This window comes from Echiichthys vipera (assembly GCF_963691815.1).
Source record: "Echiichthys vipera genome assembly, chromosome: 18".
NCBI lineage: Eukaryota > Metazoa > Chordata > Actinopteri > Perciformes > Trachinidae > Echiichthys > Echiichthys vipera.
Genome location: NC_139843.1, coordinates 21,107,176 through 21,121,849, shown reverse-complemented (window position 1 = coordinate 21,121,849; position 14,674 = coordinate 21,107,176). Strand labels below are relative to the sequence as shown.

General features: G+C 41.5%; 1 protein-coding gene across 2 annotated transcripts in view; it reads right to left on the bottom strand.

Moving 5' to 3' along the window:
* LOC310960707 (uncharacterized protein) overlaps window positions 1-14,674 on the bottom strand; it is a 48,258-nt gene that overhangs the window by 27,167 nt on the left and 6,417 nt on the right. For both annotated transcript variants that reach the window (XM_083932474.1, XM_083932475.1), the window contains 15 exons: window positions 14,208-14,406; window positions 13,000-13,367; window positions 11,876-12,001; window positions 11,594-11,791; window positions 10,777-10,917; window positions 9,362-9,622; window positions 7,395-7,575; window positions 7,129-7,295; window positions 6,837-6,980; window positions 5,541-5,719; window positions 5,036-5,208; window positions 4,567-4,791; window positions 4,295-4,404; window positions 465-680; window positions 15-135 (listed from right to left, as the gene is read on the bottom strand). In XM_083932474.1, coding sequence (XP_083788600.1) covers window positions 15-135; window positions 465-680; window positions 4,295-4,404; window positions 4,567-4,791; window positions 5,036-5,208; window positions 5,541-5,719; window positions 6,837-6,980; window positions 7,129-7,295; window positions 7,395-7,575; window positions 9,362-9,622; window positions 10,777-10,917; window positions 11,594-11,791; window positions 11,876-12,001; window positions 13,000-13,367; window positions 14,208-14,406 — 2,809 coding nt within the window. The remainder of the gene's footprint in view (window positions 1-14; window positions 136-464; window positions 681-4,294; window positions 4,405-4,566; window positions 4,792-5,035; window positions 5,209-5,540; window positions 5,720-6,836; window positions 6,981-7,128; window positions 7,296-7,394; window positions 7,576-9,361; window positions 9,623-10,776; window positions 10,918-11,593; window positions 11,792-11,875; window positions 12,002-12,999; window positions 13,368-14,207; window positions 14,407-14,674) is intronic.

Sequence of the window (14,674 nt, the reverse complement as noted above, 5' to 3'; positions counted from 1 at the left end):
CATCTTTCAATCACCTTGTTGTAGGCTGTGGCTGAGATGGGAGGAGGCAAAGCTGTTTTCCATAATGTCATCGTCAAGATACTCATCTTCACTCTGAGCTGACAGACTGCTGCTCTCAAAATCTATCAGATTAGCCTGAAGTCAAGAAAAAAAAGAGAAAGAATTAGTATTAGATTATTTTCGTCTCACTCTCTTTGTGGTGTGGGAACCACAAAAGATTCTACTCGTGGTTGTACAGTGGTGTTGGAGTGGATGTTCTTTCCTCACAAATGATCTTTGGCTGAGTACAGACACTGTCTACAGAGTGCACACAAATCAGGCATCAGCCAAGTTTCATTTTGGCAAGTCATCAACTTACAAAAGGTATTAATGTTAATGGGTGACAGCTGATCTTTCAGCCTTGGCAATGTTGGCGCTTTAACCGGTGATTGATCCATTCTATTATTTCTGACTTGTATTCTGACCTTGGCCTGTTCCACAGGTGCTGTGTGCGTGTTGCAGCTCTGGTTCTGTGGTGGCTTCAGCTTTTTCTGGTAGTCTCTGATCCAGTCTGTGATGCCCAGGAGGATGCCCAGCCGATGCAGACAGTTCATGTGCCTCGGGTCAGTCTGGGCCACATTGATCAGGACCTGTTTAGACTTGGCCTGGCCCAACGCAAGAGAGAAAGGCTCCAAAAACACCTGGAAGTCAAATCCATGCAAGAACACACAGATCATTTATTAATCAGTTATCAAAAATGCACTTCCTTTTTCTGACATGATTACCAAAATCATATTGTGAAAAGGAGTTATAGCTTTATTCCTATGTCTGACAAAAAGAACATAGTTTAAAGCCAAACTGCAGTATAAAAAAATCCAGGAAGGCTGATGTATATATCTAATAGGTTTGCTTGCGGAAAAAGTGGTTGGCATGACAACTGTAATAGTGATAACAACCACCTCCTCAGCAATTTAGGCGAGCAGATTCAATTCACTGGCTCCAACTTCCCACTCTTTTGGACAAGGACACACTGAAATGTTGTTGCAGTTTTTGTATTTGTTGTGTCTGTTGTTAAAGGCTGTGCTCCATCTTTAACTGCAACACACTTCCACAGCACCCTTAGTACGTCAGTCTCTGCGTATATGGGCTCAGGTGCAGGAACACTTTGGCTAGCTGGAAAATTGTCTCCCCACCTTATAATGACTGCTTGGTCTGGCATGAGACGATAATTGTGTCATTTAGGGGTCATTTATTTCCTGCAGGAATAATGATGCCCAGCAATACAGCCTACCCAACACCTAATGCTTATTCTAAATCAAAACGTTCACAGTGACACTTTAGGAATTATTATTTCACAACCACAACCTTCAAACCAAAAACGTAATTAAATATGCGTTCACATTCTGTTAATGATCAGTCAGCTGTGGAGAACAGGCGCTGCGCTGGCACAGAGGTGGCAGGTATCAGCAGGTGCTGCTTTCCGCTCATTTGACATCTATATTTGGTCCTCCCAAAAAAGAGGGTGTCTCTGCCTCTGTGCCTCACTGCTTTCCCTCTCTGTGTCGTCTGGTTCTTGCACAGCAACCCCGTCATGTAGGTCAAACAACTTCTTTCAGATGGTGAGGCGAAGAGCCGGTTTCAAAAATCGAAGGTGTTTGTGTCTCAGGTCAAGCGCGGAATCGATCACTCACGCCCATCTCCAGTACATGACAGATCTTGACTCATTTGATCAGCTGAGAGCTAAATTTGGCATAATGAGCGATATCCATCAACAGCAGCAGAATTTCATTCCCAAAAGCTCCAGCTCTCAAAGGCACATCTGTTTTGTATCACAAAGTTTCATCAATGCAGAGGGGCTGTCCTCAATTACAGACCTTCTTAGTCGACTAATACTACGATTTTGCCGACTTGTCAATTAGTTGATTTAATTGACAGATCTGTAAAACTTTCCACAAAAAAACATGCAAAAGCACCACTTTAAATCTTGTGTTTTACAGAGATATACTCATATATGTCAAACTCATATTTTTTTTATTTATCAATTTGGACGTGAGCGTGAGCTACGATCAAATCTCACGTCTGGTCTTAGGTCGTGTACGCACATTTGAGCCTGTGTATTTGCAGTGCAGCACAGCAAAATCTGGCTGAAAATAATGAACAAACCTCAGCTGTCATTAAGCATAAGCAGTCACACATTAAGAACAGATCAAAACGGATTCTTAAAACGAATAAAAAAAATATAAAAATTGTGGTTAGCGCAATTGATTGTACTCATGTGCGTCTGAAGGCACCATCCATGAATGATTACGCATTCATCAATCGCCAAAACTACCACTCGATAAATGTACAGGTGATTTGTGATGCCAAGCTATCGCTTTTAAACGTGGTGGCCAGGTGGACACACACGATTCTTTTATATTTTAAAACAGCTCGGCTCCAGCCCCCCGCGACCCCGACATTGAATTAATGAATGAATGTGTTGCGGCGCGGCTGCAGCAAGACGCACTGCAGAGCCAAAGTCATCTCCTCGGTAAGTGGCTACCCTCGATAAATTGCATTAAATCAAACAAGGTATCAGATGATTAACATCTTGGTATGGTTCTTCTAGATGACAAAGGTTATCCTCTAACAGAATACCTAATAACCCCGCTGGCAAACCCCGCTACAGAGCAAGAGCGCCGGTGTTGTGCCGTATTTATAAAACAACACCTTGTTGTGTGTTCTGTGGAAATATCCTGCAGCCATAATTACAACATGATTTATTTAAATGGATCTTTTGAGCAAGTTGAATGTATTTGACTCAGCGTTTCCTAAATATAATCCCAGCTTTTCTTGCAATTCATATGTTCAAAAGTTTGTGCTTTTAATTGGGTTACCGGTATATAAACTACTCCTATAGGTGGAAACAACAGCCTTCTGATCCAGAATATCACCTATAATGTGAGGGGTGCATTTCACGGCAGGGGTGCTGAGTACGGCACAACACCTGTCCAACCCTTTTATTCCACTCTTAAGACTGCCAAAAAGCCCATCTTTATTTTGCTCCATCTCGGATGTCAGGATGCCGATCTGTGTGTCGGAAAAGTTTATTTTCTAACCTGCGTTCCTTCTCTCCATGTTTGACCTCAGTGGGCGAGGCCTCCGAAACAGGAATATTTAAGGGCGTAACATGTTAATGACGATCGAATTCAGCCGCCGCATTTATCAAGGCCCGCTCATTCGTACGCTGAGATTGGTCAGATAAAAATGTTTCATAAATCACACGTGGGTCCTTTCCTACGACCAATTCTGCGCTCAGATCTGCGCCCGTTTTCACGCAAGATTGATAAATCAGGCTTGGCCTGATTCAATTCAAGGTGGCACAAAGACTTAATTTACCTAAAGTTCGCATCTCAAAGATATCAGTTGATGATTTTTGTAATAAATTCACCTGTAACATTAGCGCATACATTCCTATTTTGCCCGGGACTCTGAGGATACTGGTAGGTATTGGCCTTTTAAGTAATTTCAATATTCGAATACTCGCATTACCTGATGGCCTAGTATTCTAATACTCTTAGTAAAAAACTTTAAAAAAATGTTTTTATTGTATTAATGTGAGTCACCTGCAGACAGAAGCACCTCATGCTCTCTCTCTTCTCCTCTGTTGAGAGGTTATTATTACTCTCATCTACCTGCTGAACTATTGGATGGGCTCGGTGTTTCCAGTTACGCATTGGTTCAGTTTTGTGCTTTTAAAGTGATTTAAAGAGCGTTGCAGGGAGCGAGTGGAGAGGAGCAACACAGTCTCTCACAGTGCGTTGGTGCGCAGACATGAGAGAGAGGACACTTTCTGGCTTTACGGCCACGTGCTGCCGTTAAGTTTTGTGGAAGGCGAAGGCCAGCGGATTACTTTTATCGAGCCTGAGTACAAGCCACTGTCACAGCGAACAACGACAACAAGGGTGGAGAAAACGTATTATGACAGAACGGCAACACTGAGGGCTGATTTGGAACATGTTGGAAAAGGCAACAGCAGTGGAAACCAACTTCCCACCAACGACTGGCACTGGCACTTTAAGCACAAAGGGTTCCAGTGACATCATTGGCCTTGTGCACACCCTCACTAGAAGTGAAATACCTGGATCTCCACACCAGACCTTCGGACCAGTCCCAGCCTGGTCAGATGCGTAAATTAAATGATGAAGCCTCTTGGATGAGAAGTGAAACGTCTTCCTAGACAAACAACCAAGTCCAGTTGCTTTTGACTGAAATTGCTTTGGAGATAAATGAAAGATACATTATTTGATCCTGAGATCTTGTACAATGGACCGACCTGCTGCAAAAGAGCCTGGCAGGTTCTGGTTGGGATTCGTGTCAAACATGCCAGGAGGAATTTGGCCACTCTGCTGTAGCATGACACATCCTCTTCAGCCTGGGAGAAATCTAAGGAAAAAAAAACCTTATTTTAGTAATAATGACACAATAATGCTGCATTTTAAATACAAAGCATTAATACATCTGTGAATATGTCCTTGCTAACAAGCTAATTAAAAAAGGCATTAAGGAATTACAAGTGAATTTGTATCAGCCCTGATGCATTAATACCTTCTTTAGCCACAGCTGCTGCCAAGGAGCTCTTCATGTGATTGGCCAGGAGGGCTGTGGGAGCATTGACAATCCCATCAGCTACAACCATGGACACAAGGTGGCCAGCTGTGCCGACGGGGTCCAGGGACTTAACAGCACTGGAGAAATGCTTGTCTCCTGTGTGTGTGGTGATCCTGAGAAGCAAACCTGGTGTCACCTCTAGCGCTGCCAGGCCTGTATTAGCTGTGAATAAATAAATAAAAAAAAAACACATTTTCCAACAAAGGAGTTAAAACTTTAATCCACTACAATTTTCTCTCATCATAGGGATGTCTGAGGAACACTGAATAGAATTAGCATTTAACAGCACAGGTAGAGGTGTAGTACATTTATCTAGAAATTATCTGGCCATGGGTGACCTGATAGCTACTATCAAAAAATGGCAGAAAATATTTTAAAAAAGATCTAGCCATACACAGGCTCCTACCTGCATTTCTTTCGATGAAATCTCTGAGGGAGCCATGAAGGGGTTTGAAGATCAGCTCCCATTCGCTCCACTCACTTAAATCCTCCAGCAGAGGGCAGGAGAGCAGGCTAGCCAGGGCCTGGGCCTTTGACATGTCACCTAGAAGCCCCACAGCCTCACACCCACCTTCAACACTGTCATCGAGGGATGTGGAAGACAAGAGGACGTGGGCAAAACTTTGCATGTTACATGTTAAAAAAAATCTCTTCAAAGCCAACTTACACATTATGCCCAAAATGACATGACATCACATTTCAAGTCATGTTTCTGGCAAATGCAACATTTTGATTCAACGATTGGCTTCATTTAAGGAGCATTCCAGGAGTTATTACTCATCATTAGAAGTACAATAGCGCCTGTGAAAGCAGCTGTTAGTCATATGTGGCTCTGGAGGGAAATCTCTAAAGTGTGAAAAAATATCCCTGATAATGTTATAGTGATGTGTATCTGAGAATACACTGCTAACCTTGATTTGCTGTGTTTGGCAAACAGGGCTGACTCATAGTAGACCTGGCTCAGTCCTCCTCCAGCCAGCCTTCTCTGGCGCTGGACTAGGCCAGCCAGCATTTGCAAAGTGCCAAAGCCCAGCTCACGACTGTCGCGGACCCTGTAGTGGGATCTCAATGCTGACTCAATGTGGGAAAGCTGGGAAATGGAAAGTGTATGTTAATGATCCTGGCACTTTTTAGAATATGTATTCTGTAGGGAAAAAGAGAAAACCAGAATTATCGCCTTGTGGTTGTATGTCTGCGCCGACCAGTCAAGTGGAAGTTTACATCCAAACTGTCTAGACATATATAACATATGTAATAAAGACTTTGAAAGAATTGAATAAAAAGGAATTAAGTGTATTTTTGGTGGAACTTGGATGCCTCACACATCTTCAGATCTATGCAATCAGCACAGTTTAAGATCAGTGTCACCAGCTCAGTATCTGACCAAATGTCTCTTCTGTTCCTGAGTTATGGCGTCGAATAATGGACAGAAACATTATGATGCCACAGTGAAGTTGAGCTTTTGGATATAAATTGTCATCACTTTATCCAGGGCTAGGCGATATGGTCAAAATCTTCTATCGATAAATACTGCCGACCGTTTCAATCCTGATAACATTTCTATCACAATATAGAATGATTTCTGGTTATTCAATAAATTAATAAATAGTCTCTATGAAATGACTATGTTTGCATACTCCTGTGTGAATTTAATACGTTAACAACTGAAAAATACAGAGTATTTTCCCATTTGATTAATAACTTTAGTGCAAAACTATTGACTTGATATATTTCACATCAGATTTTTTGGAAATTTTGAGTATGTGACCGTTATTATCAATTTAGATGACATAGTTGTGTATCACGATATCTCAATATTTTTGATTCCATTGAAAGACAATAAATGATCACATCGACTGATTGCCCAATTTCATCATTTTATCCTACTAGACATCTGTGTGAAATGTTGTCATGATTAGAACAGGAATTCTTGAGTTATGGCAAAAAGTGCATTTGTGAGGTCACAGTGACCTTTGATCTCCTAATCAATTCATCTTTGAGTCCAAGTGGACATTTGTGCCAAATTTGAAAAAAATCCCTCCTGGGGTTCCTGAGATATATCATTAATGAGAATGGGATGGAGGGATATGGCTATCGCCTGCACATAGGCATAACATCCTAATACTGAGAGAGGAAGAGCTTTGCTTTAGTACTTTTGAGTCTTTATATTTTTGAGACATCTTTGTGGGTGCCTTTAAATGACTCACTTCATCTGGATCAGTGGACGCTCTGTCACCACACTGTGTGATGAACTCGAACACGTCTTGTCTGCTGGGTCTAAAACCACTGCCCACAGGGTCCATGCTGCCACTGCCCAGAGTCAAAGAATACCCCAGTGTGTCCTGCAGCAGCTGCACACGACCAAAGACAAAAAAAATGAATGAGTTTCTCTCTGTGGCAAAATCAGGAGATCTTTTCAAGGGCTGTAAAACATCTCAGATCTATATTTCACAGTTAACAGTGAAGTATAAGGTTTTAGAGATGAAAAGAAAATTGTACCTGAATGTGTTTAACCAGGAATTCCAGAAAGTTGCCTTGCTCTAAAGAGAGGAAACTGTTGACCTGGAAGTGTTTGGTCAACTTCCTCTCCAAAGAGGCCAGGTGGGCAAAAGTGATGGCTGTGTTCTGAGAGGACAGGCTGTCTTTAATGTACTGCTTCACTTTGGCTGAGAGACACAGGGCAGAAATAGTGCATATACATCAATACAAGACAGTTTCAGAATAGGCAATTTGTGTGACACAAACACTATATCCTTAATTAATACCTTCACTGGGGAGCGATGTGGTTGGTTTGTCCTCTTTTTTAGTTTGTTCAGTGGAGTTGGATGTCTTATCTTTGAGCACCAGGTCCTGTGGAACAGCCAGGGAGCCTCCACAGATGGCCAGCTGAAACAGAGCCGTTGCCAGCCGGTTACCTGACACCTGCAACAGGAAGTTCTGGATGTGCTGCATTGGGAATTAAACAAAAGGTGTGTCACAGACAGGGTAATCATTCAGTTCAAGTACATCTGGCCAGCATTCATGCGGTGTGTGCCATGCAAAGCACCATCAGCTGTTCATTATGTAGCTACATCAATAAACAGAAGATGTGGAGAAATGTGTAAAACAAATATGACAGTTTATTTCTGCCTGGCGGTCACAAACAAACCCTAGAAAACAAATAAAGACTTCACTGAAAGCAACACTTCTGATACATTTGGCCAGTATGAAACCTGAAACCATTTTAATTTTGTCTGCTAAACTGGACTGGCTAATAGACTGCACAGTGCAGGTCCACAAGGGTCCAGATGGGCCGTTCGCATGCAGCCCAAAAAAATGGCCGCGCCAAATGTGCAAATAGTAAGCACACCTACTGCACATGCTCCAATTGTTTCAGGTCCCGTTGGTGGCGTATGCACCAGAATGCACGTCTAGCTGGTTTGACATGAAGCAGGAGGAGAAGAAGATGTGACTATGTTTTCTTTTGATCTGTATGTTAACAGTAGAAATACAGATTTCTTTTTAAAATGAAAAAAAAAGTGTGCGGCAACAGCACTTGATAAAAGACTTGCTGGAAGGACACACTAATGTTTCCTCGCTCAGCTCCTCCTGACGCCTCCTCTTCTGGGAGGAGGCGTACATTTAAGGTAGGGAAATGAAAAGATTGAGAAGGAGAAGAATAAGAACAAGAAGAAAAAGCTTGTAGCTTTGGTCTGGGACTGCCTTTTATGATATGGGTAAGCCCCCTTAGCTCTTAAAGGAATACTTTCCCTATTTTAAACCAACTCTGTATCATGGCAGTGTGGGCAGATGAGCATGTTTGTCTTTCTTTCATGGTGGAAATCCCCATGGAGCAGTGGAGGTCTGCTGATATCAGCCAGATAAAGGACTCCAAAAGAAATGTGGATTTCAGCAGATCGTAATGAAACATGCATCATTTTGCGTCATCCTGCAGATTGCAATGGACTTGCTGTGGACCTCAGGCTGTGCTGCAGCCACAGAAGGAAGCCCAGCACTGTTCATCTGCACACACTACCCACATGTCAGAGAGCTAAAGACAAATCAACAACACAACTCTTTTAGGGAAGTCTTAATGCCTCAGCTTATAGTGATTCAGAAAGAACAGCTTACAACTTTCCTTCTCAGGATATGATGATGTAGGGAAACATATCCGTGTGTGTGTGTGTGTGTGCGTGTGTGCGCGTGTGTGTGTGTGTGTGTGTGTGTGTGTGTGTGTGTGTGTGTGTGTGTGTGTTTGGGGGGGAGATTTATAATGACTGTTGTCCTCTCCTGTAAGATACTGTAATAAAGAATCCCTACTATGTCACAGGCTGCAGATAAATTGGATAAATTCTCCAGGATAAAGATAATTCCAGAACATACAAGTAGGCGGCTGTCAAGATAAGTTTAAGCCACAAATCTAATGTCTAGCAAGTATACATCGGCTAAAACTAACTTTTTTATTATTCCTTCATTAAGCATTAAGAGCTTAATGGTGACACTCTGTTAATGAGTTCAGAACTGGAGAGCAGGTCTGTAAGTCTTTGTTATCCCCCCAACGGCTCATGGTGGGAGGCTTAGAGGAATTAACACCCAGCAGCTTAATGCCGCAGTTTAAGGACACAAAACCAGAGTGTTAGAACCACTGAGCTCCCAAAAACGTGGACCCAAAATTCCCACACTGCCACTGAGCAAGTTCTTTTGATGCATCCAATTTATTAATAGAATACTTCTGTGAGTGTCTCGAACCCACCTTAGCCATCCTGGGACTGAACACCCCCTCTGCGTTTGAGAAGACTGCCAGCACTGCTTCGGCTGCCGTAATGGAGGCGTACTTTTTCCTGAGGTCTAAACTGCTTGTGGAGGAGAAGGAACCTGCTCCTTGCACTGGCTCCAACACACTCTTCTTTATCTTTCTCAGACGCTCGTGGGTCTCCTCCTCCAGCTCTCTCTGGATGGCCTCCCTGGCTTGCTCCAGGGTGGCGTACTCACATCGACTCACCTTCAGTAAGGTCTGAAGAGGATGGAGAAAGATTGTTAAACAAGCTGGGAAATATATACAAAACAAAAAATATTTCTCATCTCAATTGAACTACTATATTTCCACCAGATAATGTGATTTGCTGAGGTGACGCTGCAATGGAAATAAATGGCATTTGATAGGATTTCTTTTTTTTATTCACACCCTGCACACAGTGCTGCTACAGAAAAAGTGACTGACACACAATCACACAGTTGATTTTCTTACCTGTTGTTTCATTTGTTTAACCTTGGGTTGAAATTTTGATTGTAGATCTGCTTTTTATTGCTTCAATACTTTTTTTTCTAGTATAATAATTTGGCAACAAAAAGTACTAAAGTATTGATACTTTTGATAACCTTAGTACAGGGCTCCAGACTAACCTTTTTCACTAGGAGCATTGTGGCCCCCTAACTGAAAATTTTAGGGGCGCAACCACAAATTTTAGGGGCACACACAGTAAATACGACGATACACGATACCACGAGACTCTGCGATATTTTAACAGTATTTCAAAATGTCAGTATTTTCTTTACAGGGGGGTTGATTTTAGCAGAGAGCTGTGGAGGTGCTGCAGGTATTTGCATAGTACTTGTTTTAGCGGCGGTGTAGCCTTCTGTACTCACTAAGGTAAAGTATTGTATTATTATAACTTGTAGCCTGATGTTAAAGAAGCTGTGGGAGCTCACGTGTTACGCATTTGTGTTACGCTGCTGACGGCACTATCTTCTTACACTGCTTACATATTGTTCCTGTCTTATCTGTCACTCTGTTGCTGTTTAGCCTCTTAAATATTAATATGTCAAGACAAGTTGTTGCGCACGTGCGACTTATCATAAAATTCAGTCGCACACTCTCAAATTTTGGCCGCAGTCTGGAGCCCTGTAGTATTAAACGCTGGCTGTCTGAATCTGGAATTTACATTCCGTCATGTTTATTTCACTCATGATATATCTTGTTGCATGTAAGAATCACCATAAAGACATGTTAACAAGGTCAAAACCTAGATTTTCATTGGTCTAGGTTAAATAAATAAGAGTACTGGCACTGCAGGGATTTACTCCATCAGAAATAGTGAAAATAACAAAAACAACACATAACTCATGAGTAAACAACGTTCGATGGTTGCAGTATCTCATGTTTCTTACCGCTATGGGCAGACCAACACTGTGTATCCTGATACCCAGCTCGTAGGGAGAATCACAGTTGTAGTGGTCGGCCAGATACTTCATAAACTCAGCCAGGTCCACTTTTGGTTTGTTCTGCTGCCTCCGAAAAACACGAAGTTGCTAAACAATGGACACAGATCAGAAACATTCAGGAAAAATAATTGAGACACATACCGAAAGCTAGCAGTGGGATTTCTGTTATCTTCAAGCTGCATGCCACGCTTCATGTATCGCCAAAGCAACCGCCGCCACATAAATTCATTGTTTCACTGACATTATTTACATCGCCTTCCTGATTCATTCATTTGTATCCAACAGAAACAAGCCTACTACTGAGAGAAATGTTTTTTAACAGGTAGTTGAAGTTTTGTGTAACTTTGGGTGCTTTGCACTGTACATTACAGCTATACCAATAATAACAAATTTGGTTTTAATGAAACTTTTTTTTTCTTTAAATCAATACAACATTTGTTTTTATAAAAGGCCTCTTAATGTTCCAACATCTGCACACATAACCCTGAATTGTGGCTTATTACTTTTTACCAGAACCAAATTGTCCCACAGAGAAAATGTAATCAAAATAAAGATTTGTGGTTGAAAGCATAAAAATCCAAAGACAAAAAGGGACGGCAATTTTTGAATTATAAAAATTGAAAACTTCAATGTAAGACTCAATCTATAAAAAATACCAACGACCCCACCCTGGATAAGCGGTTGAAGATGAGCGAGTGTGTAAATCACCAAAAATAAAAATCATCTACATTATTATATCAAATGAATCCTGTCATTTGCCTACCTTTAAGATGTCAACTGTCTCGATCTGGTGGATATCATCGTCCTTAGTGTTGCTGTCAATCTTGAACATGCGGTGGATGAGGGGGAGTTTGCAGAGGGGCCCCAGGTTCAGCTCTTCATAGTGCTTCTTGTCCTTCAGGGCAGCCAGTGTCTGACCCAACTCATACAGAGTACAGATGGATGTCACTGCTTCAGTAGACTGATTGAAAAATGGACAAAATGACTTCAATAGCAACCAAACATCCACATTCAAACAAGTATTAGCAAATGCATGTGTGCCAACCTCTATGAACATGTTGATTTCTCTAATGATGTACTGAAGGTCTTTTAAAGCCGGATATTTCCAGGGTTTCATCCTTCCCGCATCGTAAGAGGGGATCTGCAGCAACTGACACACCCTGGAGATCACCTGGATAAAGGTTACACCAGTACAGTGAAATAAGCTCCACGTTTTAAAAAGATAAATGGAGTCACACTGTATTCTTCTCTGTTAAGAAAACTCCATTTTCTCAGCTGAACTTGAGTCTTGACTTGGACTTGCAAAAAGTGATATAAAGGAACACTCACAAGATGCAATCAAAATCCCACTGTCCCTTTAAAATCTTTCAGAAAATGATGTAAATGTATTGAATCAAATCGTATTGCTGGCTGAATACCGTGATATACGCCGTATCGTGAGCTGAATATCGCATATCGTGTTGTGAGATTAGTGCATCGCTACAGCCCTACTAGTGAAAGACCTGTTAGTAAGAGCCCAGAAAAGCCCCCAATCGGACCATCAGCAACAATTTGTCATGTTTAATAGCATATATAGTTGTTAACGTGGATGTAAAGGCACCATGTGAAGTATTTTATCACTCAAAGTTCTTATAAGGGGGTCCCTCTGTAGTGTTTGTATCAAAAAGGACACACATATGTACAGGAGCACATGGGTGACATGATGCTCAAAGTTTCACATTCCCCACTGATTTAGAGTTATAGGTGATACAGGTTATTATACACCAAGAAACTTAGAAATACAAGAGCAAAGGCGACTGCTAGTGAACAAACATAGATGTGAAAAAGACACATTGGATGGATACCACATGTATGTCTGCTAATTATGAAGCAAGAGCCAGGAGGCGATACCCAAACAGGAGCGTGAAAAGTTGTCATTTAACAGACATTATTAGATTGTTTATGTTAATATGAAATAAATGAAATAGTCTATTACAAATTACAAAGAAGCTCTAGGGCATCTTTAAAATCACAATAATAAAATGTATTGCAATTATTTCTTGGACAATATATCACCCACCAAAAGTAGGCCTACTAAGCTAATCACCTGCTGGCTTAGAGCTTCGCATTTACCATACAAACATGAATTTAGAAAAGAAATCAATAAAAATGTGTCCTCTTCCTCCTCACCTTCTCTTTGGTTACCAGCTCTCCCTCTGTAGCGATATCTCGTATCACATCTTCCATCAAACTGTTGACCGAATCCTGATCCGGGACTCTGTTCCTCCTCCTCCCTGTGAACTCCTCCCCCTCCTCCTCCTCCATGGCCTCTACTGCCCGCATATTAGCTCCGTGGACCTCTCTCAGCTGGGCATGATAAGCTTCTCTAAAGATGGTGGAACTGCCCTCTCTCTGGGTTGCATCTCTTATTTTGCTCATCTTCGCTTTGGTCGAGCTCTTTGCCTCCAGCGCTGGAAAGTCAGAGCCAGAGAGGAAGTTGGGCACAGAGGCCTGTTGCTGGTGTGTTTCTTTAGGCTCTTTCATAACATCCAGTGCTACTGTGGAAGGAAATACCAAGACATATTTGTTTGGGAAGTATGGACTAGTGACAGTCTTGGATTGTTTTTAAAAGAAAAAAATAAATTCCAACACACTCTAAACTGATGTATTAAAAGAGTTGAAGTTTGTTCACAAGTACCGTTTTCAAGACGGTATACTCGACGGCCACTTTATTAGGTACACCTGGCCAACTGCTCATTTACGCAAATTTGTAACCAGATTTGTTTCACAAACTGCTGATCTACTGGGATTTTCATGCACAACCATCTCTAGGGTTTACAGAGAATGGTCCAAAAAGAGAAAAGATCCAGTGAGCAGCAGTTCTGTGGGCGAAAATGCCTTGTTTTAGCCAGAGGTCAGAGGAGAATGGCCAGACTGGTTGGAGCTGATAGAAAGGCAACAGGAACTCAAATATCCACTGGTTCCAACAGAGGAATGCAGGAGAGCATCTGTGAACACACAACACCACCTACTTTCTAGCAGAGAGGGAACAGCAGCAGAAGACCACACTGACGCTTTATTCAGCACCAGGTGCGCCTAATAAAGTGGCCGGTGAGTGTATAAATATAATTCAAGTGAAAAAAATTAAAAAATATATGTAAAGAAAATTAAATAAAAACATAAAACAAAATATAAAAAAAATATATTAGATTAAAATGAATATGATCAGCTTTGTTGTGGTGCACTGCCAAACCCAACTGAAAACTACTAAATATAAATATTAAATATTCTAAGCATGGGGGGGCTGGCATCATATACTCAGCTGTATTCAAGCACCTTGTCAATTCACTGTTATCTACGTCTTAGTCATGAAAGTAAATGCTGTTATGACTGTCTACCTGCAGCGGTCTGCAATGCAACCGTATTGGGATCCGCTGTTGGTTCAGACTGAGTGGGAAGCTTCTTAGAGTAGGATGACTCCCAGCTGTCGTACAGAGACATGTACTGTGTGATAGGAAGCTGTTCATCAAACTGCTGAAAATAGCAGGATTGGAGCTGGTCCATTGTTGGAGCATTCAACTGGTACTTCCTCATCACCTGGAACACATAAATAAAGTTTTACTGACCAGGTGGTTGACCTGGAGCACAAAGGTAACAGTGAATCACTTTGTGTACTGTAAAGTTTAAAGGTTGTTTTTTTAAATTAGTACATGAAAGTCCCACTCCATCATCTAAATAAAAACTACAAATATATCCAAGTTATTATCTTAAAATCCTTTAAAGCTCTGTGAATATGGGTAATGATTATGAGCTTCTGAATTATAGTTAAATAGCCCACAAAATACCTTGACTTTCCATCGGCCAT